Source organism: Musca domestica, unplaced genomic scaffold (genome assembly GCF_030504385.1).
Source record: "Musca domestica strain aabys unplaced genomic scaffold, Musca_domestica.polishedcontigs.V.1.1 60, whole genome shotgun sequence".
NCBI lineage: Eukaryota > Metazoa > Arthropoda > Insecta > Diptera > Muscidae > Musca > Musca domestica.
Window position 1 is genome coordinate 1,950,766 of NW_026712364.1, and position 14,982 is coordinate 1,965,747.

General features: G+C 37.0%; 2 protein-coding genes across 4 annotated transcripts in view; both read right to left on the bottom strand.

Moving 5' to 3' along the window:
* The window catches only part of LOC101896721 (protein vav), a 147,371-nt gene extending 142,713 nt beyond the window's left edge, over positions 1 to 4,658 (bottom strand). The window contains exons 1-2 of one of the 3 annotated variants that reach the window (XM_059129404.1): positions 4,366 to 4,539; positions 2,924 to 3,249 (exon numbers count right to left, since the gene is read on the bottom strand). In XM_059129404.1, coding sequence (XP_058985387.1) covers positions 2,924 to 3,004 — 81 coding nt within the window. In that variant the 5' untranslated portion in view covers positions 3,005 to 3,249; positions 4,366 to 4,539. Of the gene's footprint in view, positions 1 to 2,923; positions 3,854 to 4,183 lie in introns of all 3 variants that reach the window. The other 2 variants (XM_059129403.1, XM_059129402.1) reach the window with 2 other exon arrangements.
* Positions 4,659 to 5,777: 1,119 nt separating this feature from the next.
* Positions 5,778 to 12,751, bottom strand: LOC101891230 (glutamate receptor ionotropic, kainate 1). The gene is made up of 9 exons (XM_020036844.2): positions 12,613 to 12,751; positions 12,366 to 12,545; positions 10,384 to 10,766; positions 10,139 to 10,318; positions 9,134 to 9,511; positions 8,201 to 8,703; positions 7,781 to 8,137; positions 6,442 to 6,691; positions 5,778 to 6,383 (listed from the first exon to the last, which is right to left on the bottom strand). The coding sequence occupies exons 1-9, from the start codon at positions 12,683 to 12,685 to the stop codon at positions 5,901 to 5,903; spliced, it is 2,787 nt and encodes a 928-aa protein (XP_019892403.2). The 5' UTR covers positions 12,686 to 12,751; the 3' UTR covers positions 5,778 to 5,900.
* Between the last annotated feature and the right edge of the window lie 2,231 nt (positions 12,752 to 14,982).

Here is a 14,982-nt window from a genome sequence, read left to right on the forward strand (position 1 = left end):
CCTCCCCCACACAGGCTCAAATTTTTAAATATCCATGAAGCTCATAAAATGCGAAATTAACATCCGATTCAATTCATAATTGGTACTTCTCAATTATTCCATAAATACAAGATCTCTTATAAAGATGGTAGAGATCGGACCATTTCTTCTGGAAAGTCCCCCACATTGGGTTAAATGTTTTGAAAAACAAAACGCTCAAAAAAACGAAATAAGAGTCCAACTCTCTTCAAATTCCACACATCCAAACTTTTTGCTAAAACAAGATCTGTTGTGAAGATGTTATATATCTGCGAACCCCTTCTGGTACCTCACCCACAAGAGGTCAATATTTTTATCTGTATTAGATGATGTATAAAAATGAAATACTTCAGTAGACTATATCTGCTACCTCACGCACATTCTAACATTTTCTAAAAATTATCACATATCTCACATAAAGTGAAGGAAGAAGTCGATATATATCATATTAGTCATAACAAAAATCAAAATATATTTAAATAATCGTCGGCACCCCCGACTGATACTTTTTAATTTTAGATCCTGAAATATAGGCCGAAACATAGATAAGCCTTGATTTTTTTTTCAAAACTCTACCCTGTTCATGTCAAGAAAAAGCGGGAAAAACGCGTCTAACAATACCTTCCACATGCGCGCATAATTTTTAAATCCAGAGACATAGGCCGAAACATAATTCTGGAACCTTCATGAAATGTCGTCTGTGTCATTATCGTAGATTAGGATCAGAATGGTAATACTGTTCTGCTTTATTTAATACCCAAATACAATGTCGAAGTTTACGCATTTCATTATGTGTATGCAATTAAAAAATCCCGGAATAAAATGCATAAGATAAGACATCGCTGATTATTAATCACAAGCATTGAATGATTTGATTCTTTTGAAATTTGTACTAAAAAAGAAGAAGGGAAATCCCGTATTATGTTTGAATATTGATAAAAATCAATTTGAAAAAATTCTAATTTATAATATTGCATATTACATACAGAGTGAGATGAAAAAACTGCAACCAACTTCAGACTGCTGTCATTACCGAGCCGCTCGTCCGACAGATTTTAGTGACAGCTCATATATTGTTATATATTGTTTGCAAGCGTACAAAGGCATTTTGGTGACAATTTTCATTGACCGTCTGAAGGCCATAATTCGTGCCAGAGGTGACCAATTCGAACTAATCTAAACATATCCTAAAATTTGATGCTATTTCCGACATTTTTTGTTTTCATTCAATAAAATTTAAAAAGAATGTAAAAATGATGGCGTTTGACTTTGTTGCAGTTTTTTATCTCACCCTGTATTTTGATTTTAATTGTAAATTGTATTGTTATTTTTTTTTATTTACAAGCTGAAACTAAAAATCCACCCACGGCTGAGAAATGCTGAAATGTAAGAGTTAAGCTTGTGGATTTTTGTTGTCAATTCAAAGGACATTTACTTTCTTTAAAACACCTATAAGGTTTACACATAAAAAGATAATCGTATTTTCTTTGCAAATATTTCCATGGCATTTGTAGTTACATTTGGAAAGTTTCTTTAAAATAAATAAAGCCGATATTTTTGAATAGAAAAAAAACGTATTTAACGTGATTTTTTTTATATTTTTCAGTAATACCCTCCTTCCTTTCCCTCCTAAATTTGGCAAATTGGGAGGCGCTTATAAAATATAGAAAAAGAATAAATATCACTTTTTCATAATTTCCAAATGAATGTTCAAGATTTTGATGTTACTGTAGGTGCTCCTCCAATGTTGGACTTCGGTGTGTACAGAAGGGCATTTATGTCATTCACCCAGAAAGTGTTTTCAGACTGACACCCCAATTATTTATCGTATCCATAAACAACAAAGAAATATTTTGTTTCTAATCCATTCATTAACATTTTCTATAATTCCCATGAGATTTTCAGGATTATCCCAGTTGCTTTGTGATGGAAAAAATAATTAAAGAAGAGAAATCATCACAACAATTGCTTTATGCAATCAACAATTTTAAATTTTCTCTTTTTGCTTTCAAATCATTATGTTTACTTTCTTGTTCTGTTCGCAAAGTTTGAAGACATTTCTCAAGGTTAACAAACCAATTCCATGGAAATTTTTGCGCACAGAAAATAAACAAACTAGAATTTTCTTGTTTTCATATAAATTTTTGTGTGTAAATCTGGGAAATGGGGAGATGGGAGTGATGTCCTTTAAATTAAAAATAAATTAACAAGGTTATGATTCAACAGGCTACAAAGATTTGTCTGCTTGTAATTTGTTTGAATGTGATTTTTTGGATATTATCTGCTGGGCAACATTGTTTTACAAATCTCAAAAACAGGTTTCGTGCTTTTCTTCATTGTCAAACATCTTCAGATTGGTCTATGATAAGTTTAGCCCTGATTTTTATTGAGAAATATCCACATTTGTAGCTCTAATAGTTCTTTAAAATCGTAAGAATTTATGATTGATTTACTTTTGCGTTCAAAATTGTTTCCAACTCAATCCTAGTTTCACTTGTCAGTGGAACAGTAAGGATGCTACATCAACCACAAATAATTCCAGCAATTGACCTATAAACCTTGAGCTCGCTGTAGGGCATAAATGTAGGGCATTAATGGATTTGTCGTATTCACTACCATAAAATCAATCTGATTTACCAACTTTTCCACTGCTAAATTGCCATTCCCCATCAAGAGCCTAATAGTCTATTGTTTTGACCAGGTTGGAAAAAATTTTGATTTGAGACATTTCAACCCAAGATGTCAAAATAATGTATAGTTTTGACGACACTTCTCCTATATCCAATTCTGCCTTTTTCGACTATTTTTGCATTTCTGTACCACAATCCTTACAATCTACAACCTATGTAAAATATAACATGAATTATAATTCCAAAATAATAAACTAACACACACACAAACTTACCTGTGCCATTTGAGGTCTCTTTGTCATTTCCCCGGGATCCAAACATTTGGGATCTAAAAATATGACCAAATTGCATAGCATAACACCATCGCGTAAGGTCAATGCCAATGAACGAATTTCCTCGGTGGCAACATGATCGGGTGGTAAGACTTTGCAACGTTGCAGCCAAAGGACACATTCTTTCCATAAATCACTGTTGGTGGAGTTTAAAGCAGCGGCAACAGATGAGGCACCAGCACCAGGTATACCACCAACTAAACCAGGCGGACAAGCAGCAGCAGCACCACCACCAACACCACCAACCAAAGTAGAGGCCAAGCTACCACCTGAACCGGAACTATTATTAGCCATGATCATGATGTTTAAATAAATGCCACAATTTTTGTTTTATTTTGCAACAGTTTGATTTGACAGCAGCAACAATTGTTCAATTCTTATTGGGAGTGGCGGCGGAGTGGGACCGTTTAACTGGAGTTAAGTGAGGATGGGGTAAGGGTAATAAGCACAAGTTGTGATTATCTCTCACAAAATGATAGACAGGGGGTATGTGTGTGCGTACCAGAGGGAGGAAGAGGTCGTTGGGGCCACAATAATTTCCGAACACAACAAATGTTTGTTATCAAAACTAAACACAACACAGCAAAACGTATACCAATTCCTCTCTTCTCTTCTAGGGGTCTCCTCTCCGTTGTGAAGTGCCCGCGTACTCTCACAAAATGTCGAGAGAAACAACAACAAAGAGATAGTAGACGTTTTTTGTTTTACTTTGTTTTTCGTAGACAAAACAGTTTTTTTTTTTTTTGTTTGCAATTTATTCTTTTTGATATTTATTCAAGAGACCGAATAAGGGGAGATTAGTGGAGAGGGAGACACTAAGGGGTACATTAATCGAAATGTTGTTGTTGTTGTTTATTTGCAGCAGGTCATCTGCTGGAATTTTCATTTAAAATTATTAAAAACAACAATAATTAACATTACACACACATGTACACAAACACTTAACTTTATTCATCGACACTTGTGCTGTTGTAACACATTTTTTTATTAATTTTTTCTATATTTGAAACTTTTATATTTTATTCTCTAATTCTCTTTTTTGTACATCAATTCAATTTCCATCACGTACTTTTGATAAGCCCCACCAAAAATGGCAGGGAATGGGAGAGGGGGGTTTTAGTTTGGCAAAGGCTTGTTATAAGACTTGATTGAAAATGAAGTGGTATTTTATTAAACAAGATATATTTAAATTTGTTGAATTACTTTTCTTAGCTTTTGCAGACAACAGACACAGCTTTCATCAACACACAATTACACACGCACGCACGGGAATAGAGCATTTGAACATTTGCATACACAGATGTTTTAATTATTATTTTAACAAATAGATTTGCTGTTGTTGTGGAATTATTGCGTTCATCAATTGGTATTTTGTTTTATTAAACCTGAACTGTTGATGTTATAGCCAACGTCGTCGCCGCTGTTGTTATTATTATTGTAGCTGTTGTTGTTGTTGCACGAGCAGCAAAATACTTTTGCTGCCTTCTTCCATAGATTGTTTTCAAATGAAAGAAACAGCGTTATTGTTACGCTATGCGCGTCGTCCTCTTGTCTCGTTGAGCGTTAAAATTCTAATGTTTGTTTTATGTTCTTGGGGAAAAGGAAAACGTATCCTTTTAATTTGATATCTCCCCTTTTTGTACACGCACGGAACGAAACGAACTCCACGGACTCTCTCTTTAACTCATAAAACGAACAACGTTCCAATTAGGGATACTTAGGTTGATAAACGACTTGTCGACTAATCGATAACTTCGATAACATTTTTAAGATCGACGTGAAATATTAGCTTGCTTCCATTATTTTGCAATGCATAAATCAAGGCATATTTAACTTTAATTTATAAATGGTGAATTTTTAAAATCTATAGGAAAGTTTTTAAAAAAAAAAATGAAATTGAAAAAAACAAAGAAAATTGTATTTAAATGTTTTATTATATGTTCCATATAAACATATGATTGATGATTATTTCATACAAATGTTTTTGCAGGTTCTGGAACAAACCATTTATAGATGCTCGAGGCAGGTTCAAAAGAGAATTATAAAAATCCCGGCAAGTCTAAATCACTCCCAGAATTACGAAGAACAATCAACGTTTTCATATTCCATTCGTTATTAATAAGTTGTTTCCAGACCTGCAATATACTATATACTCCGTTTCAGAATTAATATGTTCCTGAACTGAAGGAATAAATTGGCCTGTTCCAGAACTTCAAGAATGTAAAAGTTTGTACTACGATAATGGTTTTTGCTTTATGATATCGAAAACATTGCAAAAGGTCTGTTCCAGAACGGCAAGAATTTAAAAGTTTTGACTACAATAACCGATTTTTCTTTTATGATATCGGAAAAAATGCAATACAAGTAGATTCCTGCAGGTTCTGGAACAGAGCAAAAACTAGCAGTTATTTTTCTGGCAGACTGTCGGCAGAGTGAATAAAGACTTAAGGTGGGAATACATAAAGCGCTTATCTGGCTGGCTTAAGTCATCGGCTGACTTCTTCGGAAATGAACAAAAGAGTCTAGGGCAAATATCTAACTAAGTCAATACATGAAGGGTGGAAATACATAAAACGCATATTTGGCTGGCTTCTTCGTAGATGAACAAAGGAGTTTTAGGTTGACTTAGTTCGATTTTGGCCCTAGGCTTCTTTGTTCATTTCCGAAGAAGCCAGCCAGATAAGCGCTTTATGTATTCCCACCTTTATTTTTCAACATCATTTTTGGCATATTTATTTATATCCTTCTAAATCTAGTTCACCCAACGGGTTATCTTCAGTAGTAAAAATGCGCTATATGTTTATGAAACAACAACACCAAAAATTTATTAACAGACAAAAATGTGCAGAATACAACAACACTGGATACTACTCTTCTACATTGTGATGTTATTTATTTCAATTCAAATCCAACACGAAAATTATTCCATATAGGCTGGCAATTCATCCTTTGGTGGCGTATCTTCATCTGGTCTGCGACTTAACAGTCGACGATTCAAACCCACCCGGCCGGGCTTAAACTCAGAACCCAAAGTTATGCCAGAGGGAATTTTACGACCACGAAATGTGGCCGTTTCAAATGATGGCGGTGGCGTTAATTTTGCTTCACTATGCCAAACTTCTACTGGTGGATCTTTCACATCGACTGGTTTGACTTGAACAATATCACCGGCTATCTTTTTCTGTTTACGTTTATTCCATAAGACCTCAAAGACCAATGAAATCATGGCTAGACCCAAACCACAAAGGGTAGCTATGAAAACCCCGCCCAAACTTTCCAACGTTATACCTTGTTCTTCTTCGGACAGGGGACAGTTGGAACGGGAACGATTCCAATATTTAGCTTTTAGCTCTTCAAAATACCGATCCTTCTGCAACTCCAGAATGGCGAAACTTATGGGATCCTGTTGAAGAGGAAAAATAGTAAACAATTCATTTCACTAAGAATATTTTATAATTTACCGCCAAATGTGATCCCTGTTGCACGGCCACAGCGTAGGGTTGTTCGGCGAAAACTTCCCCGACTTCAGTTAAATTACAATTCATGGTAATTTCATATTTTATTTCCGAAGAGTCATGTATGAATGCATAGTCGGCACCTTCACGTTCGTTTACCTTGCGAAACCCCTCCTCAGCATCGGCGACAGGCATTGAGCTGTTAATGGCCAGAAGAATGCGTCCATATTGCTCCTTAATCGGATAATCCCAAACACTGCAGTGTAGAAAAATTGTTAGATTGTCACACTTAATAGATTCTCTACTGTTCTGTTCCAGAACCTGCAAGAAACTTATATTTTTGAATAGAGCCATACTTGGAGTTCTGGAAGGGACCGAGTGTAAAACAATTTACTACTATAACCGATTTTTCCTTTATGATATCGAAAAAATTGTATATCCTTGCAGGTTCTGGAACAGAGTATATATTGGTCTGTTCCAGAACTTCAAGAATGTAAAAGATTTTACTACGGTAACTACGAAACCGAAACTGAAAACTTTGCAAACATTTGCAATTACATTTTAAAATAAATAGAATCCCGCAGGTGATTGAGCCAGCCAAATAAGCGCTTTATGTATTCCCACCTTAAAACCAGTAAAAAAGCCTGAATATACAAACATAAAGCTGAGAATACATAAAGCGCTTATTTGGCTGGCTTAAGTCATCGGCTGGCTTCTTCGAAATGAACAAAGGAGACTAGGGCCAAAATCGAACTAGGTCAACCTAAAACTCCTTTGTTCATCTACGAAGAAGCCAGCCAATGACTAAAGTCAGCCAAATATGCGCTTTATGTATTTACAGCCTAAAGGTCCTTTTTGGCGGTCTTAAGTCATCGGCTGGATTCTTCGTAGAGGAATAAAGGAGTTTTAAGTTGATTTAGTTCGATTTTGGCCCTACGCTCCTTTGTTCTTTTCTGAAAAAGCCAGCCGTTGACTTAAACCAGTCAAAAAAGCGTTTTATGTATTCTCACCTTAATGGCTTCTTCGTAAAATAACAAAGAAGCGTAGGGCGAACAAGTATACATATCGGTCCGACATTGAAGTAAGTCAACATAAAACTCCTTTGTTCTTTTACCAACAGCCGACGACTTTTTCTTCTTCTGACATATGTTTTTCATTTGTTTATACCGGGCGACGACTTCTTCGTAAAAGAGCAAAGGAATTTTAGGTTGACTTAGTTCAACTTCGGTCCAACGCTCCTTTGTCCTTTTACGAAGAAGCACACCAATGACTCAAGCCACTCAAAAAAGCATTTTATGTATTCTCACCTTTAAATTTTACCGTGATTCGCACCACAAAAACCTACCGAAATTTATGAAAATCCCTCGAAGCATTCAATGCCAATTCCTTCCACATTCTATATAAAGTTTTCTCAGCAAAGTCCATATTGATGAAATAGTGATGGGTATCGGAACCTTCGACCACCGTGTAGTTGATGCGAGATTGCCTCGCCAATTGTTCCAGTGATTGGACCGGTGTCTGCATTCTTTCCACGGTTAGAAATGCTGCCAAGTTTGCGGTGAAGGTGGCCAACATTAGTACCACGAACAACCAATAGGCCGCCACCAGAATGCGGGCAGATATTGCTTTGGGAGCCTCACCACCACCCTGTGGTGTAAATGAGGTTAGAGCGAACCAAAAACTTTCGCGTAAGGTGAAATCTCTAGAGAATGGGATAATAAATATTACCACACCGAATTCTCTTAAATAAAAAATATGATCTTACCGACAAGGATACGGATAGGCTTTCTTATTATTTTTGGCACTATATGGTGAATAGGTATCCAAGAGCCAAATTGCCACAGCCGTTGACACCAAGGCGCCCACAATGCTCATCCACACCTCCAGACGTAAGACGGTCATAAATTTGAAGAGGGATGTCTGTTTTACGGGTTTGCGCATAACAATCGTTATGCCTGTCTGTTCAAAGTATGGAGCCAAAAAATCAATATATTCCTCACGTTCCGAATACATTTTCAATGCAGCCACAACAAAATCTGTTTCACCACTAACCAAGTCCCCCACTAGACCATCCCATTCATGGGTTACGGGATCACGTCGTCCAAATTTGCCCTTTTTCGGTGTTACAATTTCATAATCGAAATTCATTTTTTCGGCCAAGGATTCAATCATGTCAATGCAAAATCCCTCCCACATGGGTTGACCATTTGCGTCCAAGAGCAGCTCACCGGTATTGGGATTTTTTCGATAATAACTCCATGGAATGGCCTTAAAAGATGAAAATATTAACAGAATTCCCTAAAGGTGAAAATACATAAAACGCTTTTTGACTGGCTTAAGTCATCAGCTGGCTTCTTCGAAGAGAAACAAAAGAGTTTTAGGTTGGCTTAGATCGATTTTGGCCCTATGCTCCTTTGTTCTTTCCCGAAGAAGCCAGACGATGATTTAAAGCTGGGAATACCTAAAGCGCTTATTTGGCTGGCTTAAGTCGTCGGCTGGCTTCTTCGTAGATGAACAAAGGACTTTGAGGTTGACTTAGTTCGATTTTGGCCCTCGGCTCCTTTGTTCATTTACGAAGAAGCCAGCCGATGACTTAAGCCGGCCAAATATGCGCTTTATGTATTTCCACCCTAAGCCACTCAACAAAAGCGTTTTATGTATTCTCGCCTTTACTTTTCATTGCTAAGGGCATATTTACCTCCGTAGTACCTATGCGAAAAAACCTCTTCGCCGGACTAATAGTGTGATTGATTTTCTTCATTTCACCATTTTGCCAGACAGCTAAATCGGTAACAGCTTCATGTTCGGAGGAATAAAAGTTTATGCTAACATTGACAGAATATGACAATGGCGGAATCATCTCCGGCCGTTCGTCGTCAAAAGTATTTTCAGGATTGACCGGGGAGAAGGTCATGAAATCGTTCAGTTTGAAATGATCCAAAATATCAAAATCTTTTAGATACTCCATTGTCTCTGAAGTTGTCACATTGCAATCCATTAGTATTGGCTCTAACCATCTGCTTTGTCTAATGTCGATTAAAGCACGAAATATTTCCAGTAGCAAGGCCCTTTGGAACTTAAAATTGGGGGAATTGTTAAAATTATTTTATATATTTATAATGGAAACCATGGGCAATAGTCACTTTTTCAGAGGTCATTAGCAATTGACTTGTGTATATCGGTATTATCTGACTTAAGGTGGGAATACATAAAGCGCTTATCTGACTTGCTTAAGTTATCGGCTGGCTTCTTCGGAAATGAACAAAGAAGCCTAGGGCCAAAATCGAACTAGGTTAACCTAAAACTCCTTTGTTCATCTACGAAGAAGCCAGCCGATGACTTAAACCAGCCAAATATGCGCTTTATGTATTTCCACCCTTATTGTTCTTTGGTCAATAGCAATTACCTTTTGGCAATGGTCATTGTCCTATCGTCCCTTGAGTCACATTTGTCGCAGCAGAATACATAAAACGCTTTTGTGACTGACCGAAGTCATCGTCTGGCTTCATTGAAAAAGAACAAAGGAGCTTAGGGCAAAAAACGAACTAAGTCAACCTAAAACTCCTTTGTTTCTCTACGAAGAAGCCACCCGATGACTTAAGCCAGTCAAAAAAAGCTTTTTATGTACTCTCACCTTAACTCTTGGCGTATAGTCAGATATCTTTCAAAAAACGACAGATTTGTAATTCCACATCACACTCACCGTAAATCCACTCTGACAATAGGCATCCTTCATTTGCAACGACTTACAAACTGCCTTTGGATTCACAGAAAATTTATTGCCATTTTCTGCCTGCTTTTTGTATTTAAAGACCCGATCTCTTGTGTCCAAAAATATGAAATGCCATTCGGCTGGACGGGCAAACACATTTCCTTTAAGAATCTGAAAACAGAATAAATTACTTATCTTCCCCATTCTAGTATATCCCCACCAAAAAATAAAAATACCTTATCAAATATCGAATTCATATTCGATCCTTTGGCAAAAATGCCATAGTACCCTGGACTTGGTCGTAAATCCCTTAGGATTGTAACAAAATCAGTTCGATTGCCATCGCCAGCATTCAAGATGAGCGTTCGAAATGGTAAACCGCGAATCATTTCCTCTATAGCCTCCCGTTTGTCGCGTTCATTTTGTAGCAACATCACCACTTCGGTTGCATCCTTTTGTTGTAGAAACGCACTAAACATCTGCATAAATGGTCTGAGAATACGATCGACTTTCATGTAGGGTATACCATGAGCTTGAACATAATCCAAGCCCTGATGCCATGGTAGATAGGTGAAGTCCAATATAATCGATATGCCCGATACGGAAAGTATATCACAGACTATATGAAAGAGATGAAAGAAAAATGTTGGTGAATAATAGATGAGGTTTTCCTACTATGAGAAATCGGGTAAGGACCATCTGCTTGCATTATTAGTACGTTTACAGTTTACCGGTTTTAGCAAACCCAGTGAATTTAAATTGCCAATTCCATAGCATATATGTCAAATCTATTCTAGCTCTAATGTAGACATACCATAAGATGCATCATTCCTAAAGGTGAAACTACATAAAATACTTTTTTGACCTGCTTAAGTCATTGTCTTCTTCGTAGAGGAACCTAAAAGTTTTAGGTTGACTTAGTTCGATTTTGGCCCAACGCTCCTTTGTTCTTTTACGAAACTTAAGCCACTGAAGAAAAAAAACGTTTTAAGGTTGGAATACATAAAGCGCTTATTAGACTGGCTTAAGTCATCGGCTACCTTCTTCGGAGATGAACAAAGGATCCTAGGACCAAAATCGAACTGAGTCAACCTAAAACTTCTTTTTTCCTCTACGAAGAAGCCAGCCGATGAATTAAGCTAGCCAAATATGTGCTTTATGTATTTCCACACTTATGTGTTCCCACCTTAAGTCATCGGCTGGCTGCTTCGGAAAAGAACAAAGGAGCGTAGATCCAAAATCGAACTAAGTCAACCTAAAGGTGAGAATATATAAAACGCTTTTTTGGCTGACTAAAGTCATCGGCTAGGTTCTTCGTAGAGGAACAAAGAGTTTCAGGTTGGTTTAGATCGATTTTGGCCCTACGCTCCTTTGTTCTATTCCGAAGAAGCCAGTCGACGACTTAAGCCAGTCAAAAAAGCTTTTTATGTATTCTCATCTTAAAGATCCTTTGTTCCTCTAAGAAGAAGTCAGCCAATAACTTGAGCCAGTCAAAAAAGCGTTTTATGTACTGTCACCTTTCTTCATTAATGCCATCAAAAGTAAAACATCGATTTCATAACAAATCCACTCTATTTGAGGGCGATTTCATTTGACATATACCAAATAAAATTGACAGTTGAAATCCACTTGATTTAGGTAGTGTAAACGTACTTTCATTTGCCGAAAAGTAAAAGACGAGAAATCGACTTTTGCTCTCCACTAGGTATCCATACCAGTAACGGCAAATGTCAAAAAGAGCAAAACTTTAGTCATTACATAATGCTTTGCTTTTTGAAGGTTTATTCCCTTAAGCTGGGAATACATAAAGCGCTTATTTGGCTGGCTTAAGTCATCGGCTGGCTTCTTCGGAAATGAACAAAGGAGTCTAGGGCCAAAATCGAACTAGGTCAACCTAAAACTCCTTTGTTCATCTACGAAGAAGCCAGTCGATGACTTAAGCCAGCCAAATATGCGCTTTATGTATTTCCAGCCTTAAGCTGGGAATACATAAAGCGCTTATTTGGCTGGCTTAAGTCATCGGTTGGCTTCTTCGGAAATGAACAAAGGAGCCTAGGGCCAAAATCGAACTGGGTCAACCTAAAACTCCTTTGTTCATTTACGAAGAAGCCAGCCGATGACTTAAGCCAGCCAAATATGCGCTTTATGTATTTCCAGCCTTAGATTCTCTTGAATTTTTATGAATTTATATAAAAAAATTAACTCTTTTTAAACTTACAAGTTCTCATGTTTCTTTCACTTGTCTCCATTGAATCCACCTCGTCGTCGTCATCGTCGCCAGGTTCAATAACCATTACTGTATCAACTATTTTCGTCTCCAGATGTAATCCCTCAATTTCCTTTAAAGTTGCCGCAATATCTCCATAGATATCTTTCTGTACCGGATCAATCCAAAATGCTACAAAACATCACAACATTTAATTTTGATTTCTTTTTTCTTTCCAAATTTTTGTTTTTTATTTTACCAATATTCAAATCATTTGCAAATATTGCAGGAACAATAAGCCAAATTATAACCGTAATTTGTATGAAATCCATGACTAGCGAACGACGACTCACGAACTGAAATCAAAATAAAATTTATTTCAGTCACAGTGTCAACGGTCATTATCCTATGATTATCCATAATTTTATATAAATTTTTAATAACATGTCCTTTACATATGAACAGTTACCCACCATGTCAAATTCTGATGACGAAGAACGAAAAACAAAAATGGTAGAACTGTGTAGATTCTTTAAGATGTTATTTTTTGGATGGCACGAAATGCGGATTTATTGCAATTTCAAAGCAGTGGAATATTTTAATGAGAATAAATTGAAACTACACTATGAAATATCTCGAAATTCACACATTACAAACAGAATAAAAATGGATCCATATTAGAACATCAGCGCAAGGTTTTAAAGACATCAAATTTTATGGGTAGTTTGGAAAAAAAAAAATTCAACACTTGTGCTGAGTTGAAAATTTGCAGGATTCTCTAATATTCTGTAAAAACGTCCATGAAATTATATACGATTGATTTGCTGTGCTTAGGTTTCAATAAAGGTGCAGATACAAAGAATATTTTACTGGTGGGTGGTGAGAATACATTAAAGGTAATAGTGCATAAAAGGCCGATGACTTATTCCAGTCAAAAACGCGTTTTATGTTCGTGTTCTTGTTCTTTTTCCGAAGAAGCCAGCCGATGTTTTATGCCAGTCGAAAAGCCATTTATGTATTCTCACCTTTATTTGTCTGCCTTACGGTGGAAGCACAGAAAGAGCTTTTTTGACTGGCTTAAAACATCGGCTGGCTGCTTCGTAAAAGGACAAAGGAGTCTAGGGCCAAAATCGAACTAAGTTAACCTAAAACTCCTTCGATCCTCTACGAAGAAGCCAGCCAATGACTAAAGCTGGGAATACATGAGGGTGGAAATACATAAAGCGCATATTTGGCTGGCTTTAGTCATCGGCTGGCTTCTTCGTAGATGAACAAAGGAGCTTTAGGTTGACTTAGTTCGATTTAGGCCCTAGGCTCCTTTGTTCATTTCCTTAACCTAAAACTCCTTTGTTTGAAGCCACCCGATGACTTAAGCCAGCCAAAAAAGCTCTTTATGTATTCCCACCTTTACGCCAGTCAAAAAGCGTTTTATTTATTCTCACCCCACCTAAAGGCGCTAAGGTGCTGTTAAATAAAACGATTTTTTGAATGGCTAAGTCATCGGCTGGCTTCGTTATAAAAGAACAACGGACCGTAGGATTAACAAGTGTAAGAAGTGGGTCGAAATTGAACTGAGACAACCTAAGCCTCCTTGGTTCTTTTACGAAAAAGTCAATTTCGGCTCATCAGCTTTAGGAAAACTGAACAGAATCGGGTTGTCTGGTGTAAAGACCCATATCTCTGGCACCAGGAAAAATAATATATTTTATAAACTAACATAAAAGGCCCTTTGCGACTTTTTAGGGGTTTTTATAAAAAATTGAGGTCCAAAAAAAATTAAAAATTTAGATATAATTCTGGTTCGTTTTGAAAACCCCCTAATGTGACCACTTGTTGGATAGGTATTTTCATTAGCTTTACCCACAGATTGAGATAAAAAAATGCAACAAATTCAAACGTTATAATTTTCACATTTTTTTTTAAATTGTATTGAATGAAAGCAAAAATGTCGGAAATAGCATCAAATTTTAGAATAAGTTAGATTCACCAATTGACACCAATTATGGCCTTTAAACGGCCAATGAAGCCGTCACAAGCTGCCCGAATGTTGCTCTGCGGTATTTTGGCACATTTCCGGCGAAGCGCTTACTTGAGATAATCGACAATATGGGATTTTAAGTGTCAACCTTGCTTTCCAAAATACTTTAGACACAGTAGTCCAACGGATTGGTATCCGGAGATTTTGGTGGCACTGTGCGCTGAGGTGAAGTGATGAAGCGGGAACCTCTTTTTGTAACCATTATTGGGTGGCGCGTGCTGAGTCCTGTTGGGATGTCCAAGTTCTGCGGCCAAAATGTTTGCGTGCCCAAGGCTTTAGTACACCCTCCAGAATAATTTCGCGATAATATTCGGCATTTATTCTGATGTCACAGTCGATTAATACGAGCGGAGAGAGACCATCGGCTGTACAACCGAAGGTGTACATTTTCAGCTGACCTCTTTAGCAAGTAAACTTATGTTTGTTTACAAACTGCTAGACAACGAATGTTTTCTCATCGGAGAAAACCAACATCGGCAGTTCACCACTTCCGGCCAAGCGAAGCACTCTTTACCTCTTTTGAGTCTATTTTCATTCTGTGGCGGTGTAAGTTCTTGCACTTTTTGGAATTTCAATGGCTTTACCCCGAGC